The sequence below is a fragment of the Canis lupus genome, chromosome 7, assembly GCF_003254725.2.
Source record: "Canis lupus dingo isolate Sandy chromosome 7, ASM325472v2, whole genome shotgun sequence".
Classification (NCBI taxonomy): domain Eukaryota; kingdom Metazoa; phylum Chordata; class Mammalia; order Carnivora; family Canidae; genus Canis; species Canis lupus.
In genome coordinates this window covers 19,106,957-19,120,300 of record NC_064249.1, presented here as the reverse complement: position 1 = coordinate 19,120,300, position 13,344 = coordinate 19,106,957, and the positions used below count along the sequence as shown (strand labels likewise).

Below are 13,344 nucleotides of genomic sequence, written 5' to 3'. Positions count from 1 at the left end.
AAATTAAGCTATTATGAAGCTCTTTAAGAAACTAAGCTAGGGGGCACCTGGGTGGCTCAGTTGGTTAAGTATCTCCAGCTCAGGTATGATCCTGGGGTCCTGGGCTCCATCGGGCTCTCTGCTCAGTGAGGGAATCTGCTTCTCCTCCTCTCTCTCCCCCTGCTTGTCCGTGCACTCTCTCGCTTGAAAGTAAATAAATAAAATCTTTTTAAATAACAGAAAGGGGGGACTAAGCTAGAATATAGTATTTCAGTTGCTTATAGAATTACTTTTATCTTGTATTAAGTTATGAAATGCTACAAGATAACGTTGAAGGATATCGTCGAGAAATCACATCTCTACATGAGAGAAATCAGAAACTCACCGCAACAACTCAAAAGCAGGAACAGATCATCAATACAATGACACAAGATTTGAGAGGAGCAAATGAAAAGCTAGCTGTTGCAGAAGTGAGACCAATTTCCTTCATCTGACTTGCATTATAAATTGCATTTGACATTTGCTTTTTAGTTATTAGTTTAACTGTATGATACAGATGTTTGACAGATATGTAGATTTCAAGTATCATTACGTGGTTTCCAAATATCCAATTGTGCATCAATCCAGTGGTTGTTTCTATCAAAACTAAACGAGGAAAAGTTTGGTTTTTTTGGATTAAGATTTCCTGACAAGTCTTCCATTTCATATTAAATTTATAAGTCACTATTTCTCCAGTTATAACAAGGAAAAGAATATTGTATTCATTCTTGCTCATTCCTGATAAAAGATAATATGAAAATTTTATTAGCATTAAGTTACATTGCTGAATTTCAATATGTATACAAATGCCTGTTAGAAATGGACAGTACTTTCAATTGAACTCTGGATTCTTAATGATGAATTTTTATATTTCTACTTTTTATAAAGTTACCACACAACTTTTTGATCATATTTGTGAGCAAGGTGCAGCTGTTCCCCATTTTATCTTTTGAGAAACACTCAAAAGTTAAGTGATTTCCTGTTTAGGATAGTTGTGAGAGATGGGTTGGTTGAGACTTTTAAACCTAGGTTTTCTAATTCTTTTGGCTGCATTCTTTGATTTTTATGCACTCCCACTCATTTGTGGGGATGGAGGTATCACTTTTTCAAACTGGTGGAGTAAGTTTTATGATTGCTTATTTATGATTTATTGTGTAAATGTGAATACTTTGAGGATATTTTCAGAGCAAGCTCCCAAATCTTTTGAGACTCGGAGGGTCCTCTTTATGAGGAAAAAAAAAGTTGAAATAAGTCAGTCAGCATTCTCAGATACTTAGAAGCCAAGCTGGGATTATAAAACTTGTATAATTTAGTAGTATTGAAGGCATGATGATAGCAAATTTTGCAATTTTGTTGCTTTTACTCTGTTGTAGATATATTTTTTTTAATCTGATTTGTTAAGAGTAAAGATATCATAAATATTTGTGGTAATTGCAGGATCTTTTCATTTGATATGATACTCCCAATAATTTTTCCTTCATATTTCAACACATGAAACTTAAAGAATTATAAATTCTTCTATAATGAAGAGATGTTATCTCTAATTAGCATTAAGAAATACATAGTAATGAAGGATCATTTTAATTATATATAATGGTATTACTGCATTTAACACATTATTTTCCAGCATCTCTTTCTTTTACTTGTATTTGCCTCAAGGTAAGAGCAGAAAACTTGAAAAAGGAAAAGGAAATGCTTAAATTGTCAGAAGTCCGTCTTTCTCAGCAAAGAGAGTCTTTATTAGCTGAACAAAGAGGACAAAACTTGCTGCTGACTAATCTTCAAACAATTCAGGTAACCAGATAAAAACACTTATAGAAAAAAATTTTCAAAGTTAAATTTAAGTAGTTTAAAGTAAATGTAAAAGTAAAGTAGTAATGTATCCTCATGGGCTCTTAGAAAATTTTTCTGTCACTTTTATCACATTATGATGATAATTGCATTTTGAGGTTTATTAGGACATGTCAATATTCTAAATAAAACCTTGAAACAGAACTGATTGAAACTGCAGTTGGCAGTTTTCATCCTCATATATATTTACAGAGTCCTGTGTAGTTTGTTTTTAAGATTAAATTTTTGGTTTTTAATTTTTCTTTTAAAACTTTAGGAAATCTGAATGACTATTGTCATATGTTTGTATTTTTGCTTTATTAAACAGATACTTTAATATGAAAAATGCTTAAAGACGTTCTTGGTTATAGACTTTAACTCATGTTGAAGTGGATTGTAATCCTGTAATTTTCTGTAGCCTTTAATTTTCTTTGTGTTGCTTTTTTTTTTTTCACTTTTTTCTTAAGCATAACCAAAAATCTTTTTTTACTACAGGGAATATTAGAGCGATCTGAAACAGAAACCAAACAAAGACTTAGTAGCCAGATAGAAAAATTGGAACATGAGATATCACATCTAAAGAAGAAACTGGAGAATGAGGTGGAACAAAGGCATACACTTACTAGAAATCTAGATGTGAGTCTATTAGTATTATGAATTTCTGTAAATCATTTATTTCCAGAAATGAAGCTGGTATATAGGTACACTGCCATCTCCTGCTGGTGCATGGTTTGAAGAGACTTCTTTCAAGCTGTTAAGTTTCTCTTGCCTCTTTGTATGCCTGGTAATTTTTTTTTTTTAAGATTTTATTTATTTATTTATGAGAGACACAGAGGGAGAGAGAGGCGGAGACACAGGCAGAGGGAGAAGCAGGCTCCATGCAGGGAGCCCGACGTGGGACTCGATCCCAGGACCCCAGGACCCCAGGATCATGTCCTGGGCCGAAGGCCGGCACTAAACCTCTGAGCCACCCAGGGTTCCCCGTGCCTAGCAATTTTTGATTGGGTGCCATACATTGTTTTATCCCTCTTAGGTGCTAGATATTTTTATATTCATATAAATCTTGGGTTTTGTTCTGGGATGCAATAATTGAAAATAGTTGATTCTCTTGAGTGTTCCTTTTTATGATTTGGTAGGCAGGCCCAAAGCAATTCTCAGTCTGTAACTAATTATCTCTCACTACTAAGATGAGGCCGTCCTTAATAGTAGTCCCAGTGTCCAATGAATTGAGTGTTTTCAGTCTGTCTGCTATAACAGGCATTATTCCTGTCTATGAGCACCAGACACTCTTCAGTCTCTTTGGAGGATTTTTTGCCTTGTCTGGGGTAATTCCACATGTATGCACTGATGACTATTTTGCTAAATGTTCAGCAGGGATCCTTTGCAAATCTCCAGGGTACTCTATCAGTGCAGCTCTCTGTCCTAGGAATTCAAGTTAATTTATTCTTCCTGTACTCTCAGTCACATGTTCTCAGTTCAAGGAGTCAGCTGGCCTCTGTCTTATATCCCTTTTTCAAAGCCTAGACCCTCCTAAGTCAGGAAGCTAGGGAACTAATAGGGCTTGCTGCTTTGTTTCCTGTCTCAGGTAGCACAGTTATTTTTTTCAGTTATTTCAGATCTGGTTTTTGCTACTTTATCTGGGCCAGAATTTAAAGTATTACAAAAAGATAGTGTGAATTTCTAGTTATTTATGAAACTATAGTGTTTGCAGGATTAATGTATCTTTCTTTTTAGGTTCAACTTTTGGATACAAAGAGACAGCTGGATACTGAGACAAATCTTCATCTTAACACAAAAGAACTATTAAAAAATGCTCAAAAGGAAATTGCTACATTGAAACAGCACCTCAGTAATATGGAAGTCCAGCTTGCTTCTCAGTCCTCACAGAGAACTGGTAAAGGTAAATAAGTAGACTGATAGTAAAGTACTTTTTGCTTCTTTTTTAAAGAGTATTTATTTGAGAGAGAGCACAAGCAGAGGGAGAGAAAGTAGCCAGCCTCCTGCTGAGCAGGGAGCGGGACTCAAGGCTTGATCCCAAGACCCTGGGATCCTGACCTGAGCCAAAGGCAGACGCTTAACCAAGTGAACCACCGAAGTGCCCCAGTAAAATACTTTTTTAGGCTTATAACATATCTTGTAAATAATTGCTTATTCTTTCTGGATAATGGCAAAAGAGAAAAAAAACCCTTTTCATATAGTAAAGCTTAGTTTTAGGCTTAAATTAATAAATTTACAGACTTAGAAGATTCGGAATAGTTCTGCATGGCACCTGACCAAGATATGCTCTATAGTTTTCCAGTGATTGAAATTATTTATTGATACTTTAAAAATGTATCCTTTGAGGGAGGGTAATGCTTGAATTTTCAACTCTAACTTGTTAAAACTGTAATAAGGCCCTCTTACAGAAATAATTGATTTGTTTGGTCTCTTTTAGAGGAGTATTTATAATCATTGTTTATAGCCTTAGGTAAAAGACTTGTTTCATTAGATTTTGCTTCTCTTTATGAATACACCATTTCAAATGCAAAGCCTTCAGTCCAGATAATCTTAAAAAAACATAATATAGGGGATCCCTGGGTGACTCAGCAGTTAAGCGCTTGCCTTCGGCCCAGGGCATGAAATTGGAGTCCTGGGATCGAGTCCCACATCAGGCTCCCTGCATGGAGCCTGCTTCTCCCTCTGCCTGTGTCTCTGCCTCTTTCTCTGTCTCTCATGAATAGATAAAATCTTTAAAAAATAATAATATAATCTTAACATAATATGTATGTGTACATATATGTGTGTTATATATATGACATATAAATGTATAGTGGATATGTAATTTTCCAGTAGTCCACAGTCCTTTCTTATTGATATATGATAAGAAAACATCATTTTCAATCTTCAGTTTCTTCATTTCCCATGGATTTTAGAATGAAAATTGAATGATAAAAGATTTAGTGTTTATAAAAAATGTTTAAATAAGAACCTGGTAGTATTTTCAAGTAGCTCCTTCAATTTATTACAAATATTTAGTGTTCTTCTCTTTTAAATATCTTTGTAATATTTGTAATAGCACATTTCAAATATTCGATTTTTTTTAATAAGAAATAACAATATCCTGGCAAAGTACCTGTTTGTATTTTGGTACTTAGCATGGGTTGAAATATACTTTTTAGAAAAGTATTTCTCCATTTGAGTCTTAATCCTAATTTCATGAACTCTTAGTTATCTCTAAGGTCATTTAAAATGTTAATTTTAAGAAAGCTCTTAAATCTTTTAGGTCAGCCTAGCAACAAAGAGGATGTGGATGATCTTCTGAGTCAGCTACGGCAGGCAGAAGAGCAGGTGAATGATTTGAAGGAGAGACTCAAAACAAGTACTAGTAATGTGGAACAGTATCGAGCAATGGTTACTAGCTTAGAAGAATCTCTTAACAAAGAAAAACAGGTATATACAATTTTAAATTCCATTTGAATGCAATTAATGTTTTTGTTTTTGTTTTCTTTTGTTTTTTTAATTAGCTTGTTGTAAGCACTGTAGTAAATGTGAGTTTGGAGGATATCATTGTATTTGCCTCTTGCACCTTAAAAGTTATTAAGTCTGATAAGCCAGATAAAACAAAACCCACAAAATTTGTAAAACAAAGGAGGGTATAATTGCTATAAGAAAGGTACATATCAAATATTAGTGTGAATGGAAGGAAGTGAGGTTGGTTGTTTCCTGCGTGACTTTACAAGAAAGATGGTATTTGTTCACCGCCTTGAAAGAAAGTATTATTTGGGTAGTCAAAGGTAGAAGGCTCTTCCATATACTAGGGACCCTCAGCCAAATAGAAAGACTTCAGGTAATAACAGTTTGGCTAGTATATTGACTTTGTAAAGTGAAATAACGAGGAATAGAATTATAAATGTACCAAGAACCAAATGTGAAAGGTTTTGAATGTCATATTAAATTATATTCTATAAGATTTAGAGCTTTTGATTTTTTCCAACATGTCATCATCAGAATTTGTCTCAATTAGATTAATGTAGTTGATTGGAGGATATAGTTTGTTTTAGTGTCTATAGCAATAGTCTAGGACTAGCCATAGTTTTAAAAGCTTTTGTGGTTGGCGTCATAGAAATCAAGATATGTGGGGCAAAGATCTTTTGATGGTAGAATGGACAGATTTGGTGACAAGAGAAATGAGGAACTGGAAATTTCACTTCAAAAAAGAAAAATGGCCAGTAGCCATGTTAAGAGGTAGTATGAGGTTTTAAATGTTGTTTTAAAACTCTGTGATCAGCATTGATGGATTTTTTTTTAATACAAGGCAAATATTAATTTTAGTACTTTTCAAATTTAGTGTAGATATAGGGAAACTATAGTTTTAAGTGTGTATAATTTTTTTATCATGTTATTTGGATGATGGTAAAGGTGACAGAAGAAGTACGTAAGAATATTGAAGTTCGTTTAAAAGAGTCTGCTGAGTTTCAGACACAGTTGGAAAAGAAGCTAATGGAAGTGGAGAAAGAAAAACAGGAACTTCAGGATGACAAGAGAAAAGCCATAGAGAGTATGGAACATCAGGTAAATTAGATTATTAACCATGTCAGTCGTTTATGTGTGTAAGGATTTCAATAGCACATCAGTTACCACCCAGTACATCTCATGAGATACTGACGAACACATATTTAACAGTAGTTTTATGTGTTAGTCTGTTCTTTAGGCCTGTACATGTTTTCTTTTGAGTTATTTTAGACCACTTTATGGGTAGGTACCAGTGCTGCTTTTTGGAAGACTTTGCCTGCGCATTGACTGGTATTTTAGTGAATATAGACCTGCAAAATTTATGCAGATAATGACATCAAGTTATCTTTTAAATGTATAAGAAATCCCTCTGGACTAGTTGGCTTTATAAAATCTGTCTTTACCATAAAGTAAGTTTGCAGTTAACTCTGGTTTTAATGTTATTTTTTTTGATTTAGTTGTCTGAGTTAAAGAAAACACTTAATAGTGTTCAGAATGAAGTACAAGAAGCTCTTCAGAGAGCAAGCACAGCTTTGAGTAATGAACAGCAAGCCAGACGTGACTGTCAGGAACAAGTAAGTGTTGATCTTGTAGCCAATACTGAGAAATGAAATTTGATCCTAGGGAACAGTTCTTGGAGTATATTAATACCTACCAGAGATTAGTGAACCTTACAGAAATGCAATGTTATTTACACTGTTGTGGACTTGGACTAAGATCAGCTGAAAAGTATATGTGAATGCTTGAAGTAACTAGTGCAATAATCATTAACAAATCAATCTTCACAAATAGGGAAAAAATAAAAATTCAAATGAGAATTAAACTGAAATAGAATGGGAAAGAAATATATGTAAGGAGTTTACTAACTTCTCATTTTAACCTTAGTGGTCTATGAATAACCATTCATTCCATGACAATTCAGTATTGCTTACATGTACGTGGTATGTATATGCACGAAGATTACTTTAAAAATGGAACACAGAAAAAAAAATAGAACATAGGGCAAAGTACTTCAAAGATAATAAGACAAAAATGATTTATCCTTGCCTTATTGCCAAACATAATAACATTGGAAATTAAAGTGAAAAAATGTATCTGTAATTCAATATTATAAATTATTCTCATTTCCCTTGTTCACTTTAGGTTTGTGTTGCTGTCGTGTGTGCACATGTATTTTTACTAATCTGATTTATACTTAGCCTTTATTTCATAAAGCCTGCTCCAAATTGCTACATAGTCCTCATAAGTTTCATTTTGAACAGTTCTTTAATATTTCTTTTTTGTTTTGGGGGTATGGGTTATTGTTTTTCTCCTGTTTTGTTTAAATTCCAGTTAATATACAATATAATATTATTTTCAGGAGTAGAATTTAATGATTCATCACTTACATACAACACCCAGTGCTCCTCATATAAGTGCCCTCCTTCATCCCCATTAGCTATTTAACCCATATCCCTGCACACCTCACTCTCCAGTAAACCTCAGTTTGTTCTCTATAGTTAAGAATCTGTTTCTTGGTTTGCCTTTTTCCTTCCATGTTCATTTGTTTTGTTTCTTAAATTCTACATGAGTGAAATCATATGGTATTTGTCTTTTTCTGACTGACTTGTTTCACTTAGGATACTTTCTAGTTCCCCCCACATCATTGCAAATAGCAAGATTTCATTATTTTTTATGGCCGAATAATATTCCTGCCTGTGTGTGTGTGTGTGTGTGTGTGTGTGTGTGTGTGTGTAACATATATTTATATCTCCCCAACACCTTCATTATCCATTCATCAGTCCGTGGACATTTGGGCTCTTTCCATAATTTGGGTATTATTGATAATATTGCTACAAACATTTGGGTGCATGTGTCCCTTTGAGTCAGTATTTTTGTATCCTTGGATAACTACCTAGTAGTGCAATTGCTAGATCTTAGAGTAGTTCTGTTTTTAACTTTTGAGTAACTTCCATACTGTTTTCCGGAGTGGCTGCACCAGCTTACATTCCCACCAACAGTGTAATAGGATTCCTCTTTCTCCACATCTTGTTTCTTTTATTGTTAATTTAGCCATTCTGACAGGTGTGAGGTGGTATCTTCATTGTAGTTTTGATTTATATTTCCTTGATAATGAGTGATGTTGAGAATCTTTTCATGTGTCTGTTAGCCATCTGTTTGTCTTCTTTGGAAAAATGTCTATTTGGTATATCTTAAGCCTATTTTTACCTGGATCATTTGTTTTTTGGGTGTTGAGTTTTATAAATTCTTAAATATTTTGGATATATAACCTTTATCAGATATACCATTTGCAAATATCTTCTTCCATTGCATAGGTTGCCCTTTAGTTTTATTGATTGTTTCTTTTGCTGTGCAGAGGCTTTTTATTTTGATGAAGTCCCAAAAGTTTATTTTTGCTTTTGTTTCCATTGCCTCAGGAGACATATATAGTAAGAAGTTGCTACCACCAGTTCAAAAAAGGTTCCCGCCTGTATTCTCCTCTAGGATTTTGATGGTTTCCTGTCTTACATTTAGGTCTTTAATCCATTTTGAGTTTATTTTTGTGTATGGATGGTATAAGAAGGTGGTCCAGTTCATTATTCTGCATGTTGCTGTCCACTTTTCGCAATACCATTTGTTGAAGACATTTTTTTTCCATATGATATTCTTTCCTGCTTTGTCAAAGATTAATTGACCGTATAGTTGTTCATTCCTGGGTTCTCTACTGTATTCCATTTATCTATGTCCCTTTTTGTGCCAGTATCCTACTGTCTTTGTAATAGAGCTTTGTAAGACAAAAAACAACTTTGTAGTATAGCTTGAAATCAGGAATTGTGATGCCTCCAGCTTTGCTTTTCTATTTTGAGATTGCTGTGGCTACTCAGGATCTTTTGTGGTTCCATACAAATTTGGGGATTGGTTGTTCTAGCTCTGAAAACTGATGATGGTATTTATATGATAGTGGTTGCATTAATGTGTAGATTGCTTTGGATAGACAATTTAACAATCTTTGTTCTTCCAATCCATGAGTGTGAAATGTCTTCCCATTTCTTTGTGTCATCTTTAATTTCTTTCATCAGCATTGTATAGTTTTCAGAGTGCAGATCTTTTACCTCTTTGGTTAGGTTTATTCCTAGGTGTCTTAGGTTTTTGGTACAATTGTAAATGAGATTGATTCTTTGATTTCTCTTTCTGTTGCTTCATTATTGGTCTATAAAAATGCAACAAGTATCCATACGTTGATTTTGTATCCTGTGACTTTACCGAATTTGTGTATCAGTTCTAGCAATTTTTTGATTGAGTCTTTTGGATTTTCTGTATAAAGTATCCACATCACCTACAAAGAGAGTTTGACTTCTTCCTTTCCTTTTTGGATGCCTTTTCTTTTTGTTGTCTGATTGCTGAAGCTAGGACTTCCAGTACTATGTAAATAACTAGTGAGAGTAGACATCCTTGTCTTGTTCCTGATCGTAGAGGAAAAGCTCTCAGTTTTTCCCCATTGAGAATGATTTTAGCTTTGGGCTTTTTGTATATGACCATATTGTGTTGAGGTTTGTTTCCTCTATCCCTGCTTTGCTGAGGGTTTTTATGAATGGATGTACATCGTCACTTTTCTACATCTATTAAGAGGTTCGTGTGGTTTTTTCTTATCCTTTCTTATATTAACGTGGTGTATCATGTTGATTGATTATCAGATATTGAACTACCACTGCAGCCCAGGAATAAATCCTACTTAATGGTGGTGAATGATCTATTTAATGAACTGTTGGATTCATTAATTTGCTAGTATTTTGTTTAAAATTTTTGCATACATGTTCATCAGTGGTTTTGGCCTGTAATTCTCCTTTTTAGTGGGGTCTTTGTATGGTTTTGGAATCAGGGTAATACTGGCCTCACAGCATGAGTTTGGATGTTTTTCTTCCATTTCTTTTTTTGGGGGAACAGTTTGAGAAGGATATAGATACTACCTCCTGCTTTAAATGTTTGGTAGAATTCCCCTGGGAATTCATCTGGCCCTGGACTTCGTTGGGAGATTTTTGATTATTGATCCAATTTCTTTGGTGGTTATGAATCCGTTCAAGTTTTCTGTTTCTTCCTATTTTCAGTATTGGTAATTCATATGTTTCTAGGAATTTATCCATTTCTTCTTATTGCCCAATTTATTGGCACATAATTTTTCATAATATTCTCTTAGAGTTGTTTGTATTTCTGCAGTATTGGTTGTGATCTTTCCTCTCTCATTAATGATTTTATTTTTTTGAGTCTCATCTCTTTTTGATAAGTCCAGCTACAGGTTTATTAATTTTATTGATTTTTTTTTCCAGAAACCAGTTCCTGGTTTCATTGATCTGTTCTACTGCGTTTTTTGTTTCTATATAATTTCTGCTCTAATCTTTATTATCTCCCTTCTTCTGCTGGCTCTTTACTTCATTTGTTGTTCTTTTTCTAGTTTCTTTAGGTGCAAGGTTAGGTTGTTTATCTGAGGTGTTTGTTTGTTTGTTTGTTTTTGTTTTTTTTTTTGCTTCTTGAGTTAGGCCTATATTGCTATGTACTTCCCTCTTAGGGCTGCTTTTGCTGCTTTCCAAAGGTTTTGGACTGTCATGTTTTCATTTTCATTTGTTTCCATGTATTTTTAAATTTCTTTAATTTCCTGGTTAACCCATTCATTCTGTAGTAGGATGTTCTTTAACTTCCATGTATCTGTGATCTTTCCACATTTCTTCTTGTGGTTGACTTCAAGTTTCATAGTGTTGTGGTCAGAAAATATTCATGGTATGATCTCAGTGTTTTTGTACTTGTCAAGCAAGGCCTGACTTGTGACCTAGCATGTGATCTCTTCTGGAGAATGTCCCATGTGCACTCAAAAAGAATGTGTCTTCTTTTTGTTCTGACTATATCTGTTAAGTCCATCTGGTCCAGTGTGTCATTCAAAGCCATTGTTTCCTTGTTAATTTTCTGCTTAGGTGATCTGTCCATTGATTTAGGTGGGGTGTTAAAGTTTCCCTACTGCTCTGCTATTATTATCAATGAGTTCCTTTATGTTATTAATTGTTTTATATATTTGAGTGCTCCCATGTTGAGGCCATAAATATTTACAATTGTTAAAGATTTTTTTTGTTGGATAGTCCCTTTTATTATTGCATAATGCCCTTCATCTCTTTTGTTTGTTTGTTTGTTTTTTGTTTTGTTTTGTTTTTTGTTTTTTTTTCCCTTCATCTCTTATGACAGTCTTTGATTTAAACTCTATTTTATTTGGGATCCCTGGGTGGCGAAGCGGTTTAGCGCCTGCCTTTGGCCCAGGGCGCGATCCTGGAGACCCGGGATCGAATCCCACGTCGGGCTCCCTGCGTGGAGCCTGCTTCTCCCTCTGCCTATGTCTCTGCCTCTCTCTCTCTCTCTGTGTGACTATCATTGAATAAATAAATAAAATCTTTAAAAAAAAAATAAACTCTATTTTATTTGATAGAAGAATCGCTATTCATTCTTTCTTTTGACTGCCATTTGCATGATAAATGTTTCTCTATCCCCTTCCTTTAATCTGCAGGTGTCTTTAGGTCTAAAATGAGTCTCTTGTAAGCAGCATATATTTCATTAAATAGATACAGCATAACTACTAATTATTCTCATGTTTTGGTATATTTAGATTGTCTTTTGTTATTATAAGTCATATAATATGCATCTTTTCAGAAAATACTGACCTAATGAGTTTTTAATCTTGTGTCAATGGGGGAATAATTTCTTACAGGCTAAAATAGCTGTGGAAGCTCAGAATAAGTATGAGAGAGAATTGATGCTACATGCTGCTGATGTTGAAGCTCTACAAGCTGCCAAGGAACAGGTTTCCAAAATGGCATCAGTCCGTCAGCATTTGGAAGAAACAACCCAGAAAGCAGAATCACAGTTATTGGAGTGTAAAGCATCTTGGGAGGAAAGAGAAAGAATGTTAAAGGTATTATTGTACACTATGATGGAATGTTCTGGAGAATTTAAAGGTTTGGGAGTTTTAAATGTACATTGGAAAGTCTGGTATTATAATGACTCTGTTTACAGGATGAAGTTTCCAAGTGTATGTCTCGCTGTGAAGATCTAGAGAAACAAAACCGATTACTTCATGATCAGATTGAAAAATTAAGTGACAAGGTTGTTGCTTCTGTGAAGGAAGGTGTCCAAGGTCCCTTGAACGTATCTCTCAGTGAAGAAGGAAAATCTCAAGAACAAATTTTAGAAATTCTCAGGTAAATCCAATAAAGTTGTTTATGCTTCATTTCTTTGGTGTACCAACAAATGTGTAATGCAACTACAAATAGGTAAATTAGGGAAGCTGTTTATTTATAAAGTTTTCATCCCTTACAGGTCACTTTTGACATTTAGACGTGCTAAGTTAAAGAAATGACTAGGCTGAATCTGAGAGTAAGAACTCGAGTCAGTTCTTTGAAAAATTAAATGCATTTTGGTTATTTTAAAGATACACATTTCTAAAGCCACGGTCAATAATTTTTAAAAGTCTCATTATTTATTAAATAAGACATTATGTAAAAATAGTTCATTAAAGTCACTGATTTTTGTCATCTTAAAAATTATCCAAGTTTTGAAATGTTATATTATTGATATTTTTTTATTCAAATAAAATCTTACATATTCTTCTAGATTTATTCGAAGAGAAAAAGAAATTGCTGAAACCAGGTTTGAGGTGGCTCAGGTTGAGAGTCTGCGTTATCGACAAAGAGTTGAACTTTTAGAGAGAGAACTGCAGGAACTGCAGGATAGTCTAAATGCTGAAAGGGAGAAAGTCCAGGTATGTATCCTAAGCTTTAAGAAAGCAGTTGTTAAATCAAAAGAGCTCATTTCAGTTCTTATGACATAAAGTTTAATTTGAAATAAGTGATTTTCCTAAACTCATAAACTATTAAACATTATTTTAAGTGATAGAGTATAATGACAAAAGACTAGTGACAGTCAGACTGGCTGGTTTTAAATTCTAGCTTCATACCATTTAGATGTGTGTCTTGTGTATATTTATCTGCT

At 34.0% G+C, this 13,344-nt stretch overlaps 1 protein-coding gene across 2 annotated transcripts in view; it reads left to right on the top strand.

Annotated features, from left to right (window-relative positions):
• TPR (translocated promoter region, nuclear basket protein) overlaps positions 1-13,344 on the top strand; it is a 66,038-nt gene that overhangs the window by 18,075 nt on the left and 34,619 nt on the right. For both annotated transcript variants that reach the window (XM_025430104.3, XM_025430105.3), the window contains exons 19-28: positions 287-449; positions 1,678-1,812; positions 2,344-2,484; positions 3,583-3,748; positions 5,111-5,277; positions 6,247-6,399; positions 6,798-6,914; positions 12,065-12,268; positions 12,370-12,554; positions 12,967-13,114. In XM_025430104.3, the coding sequence (XP_025285889.2) occupies positions 287-449; positions 1,678-1,812; positions 2,344-2,484; positions 3,583-3,748; positions 5,111-5,277; positions 6,247-6,399; positions 6,798-6,914; positions 12,065-12,268; positions 12,370-12,554; positions 12,967-13,114 (1,579 nt within the window). The remainder of the gene's footprint in view (positions 1-286; positions 450-1,677; positions 1,813-2,343; positions 2,485-3,582; positions 3,749-5,110; positions 5,278-6,246; positions 6,400-6,797; positions 6,915-12,064; positions 12,269-12,369; positions 12,555-12,966; positions 13,115-13,344) is intronic.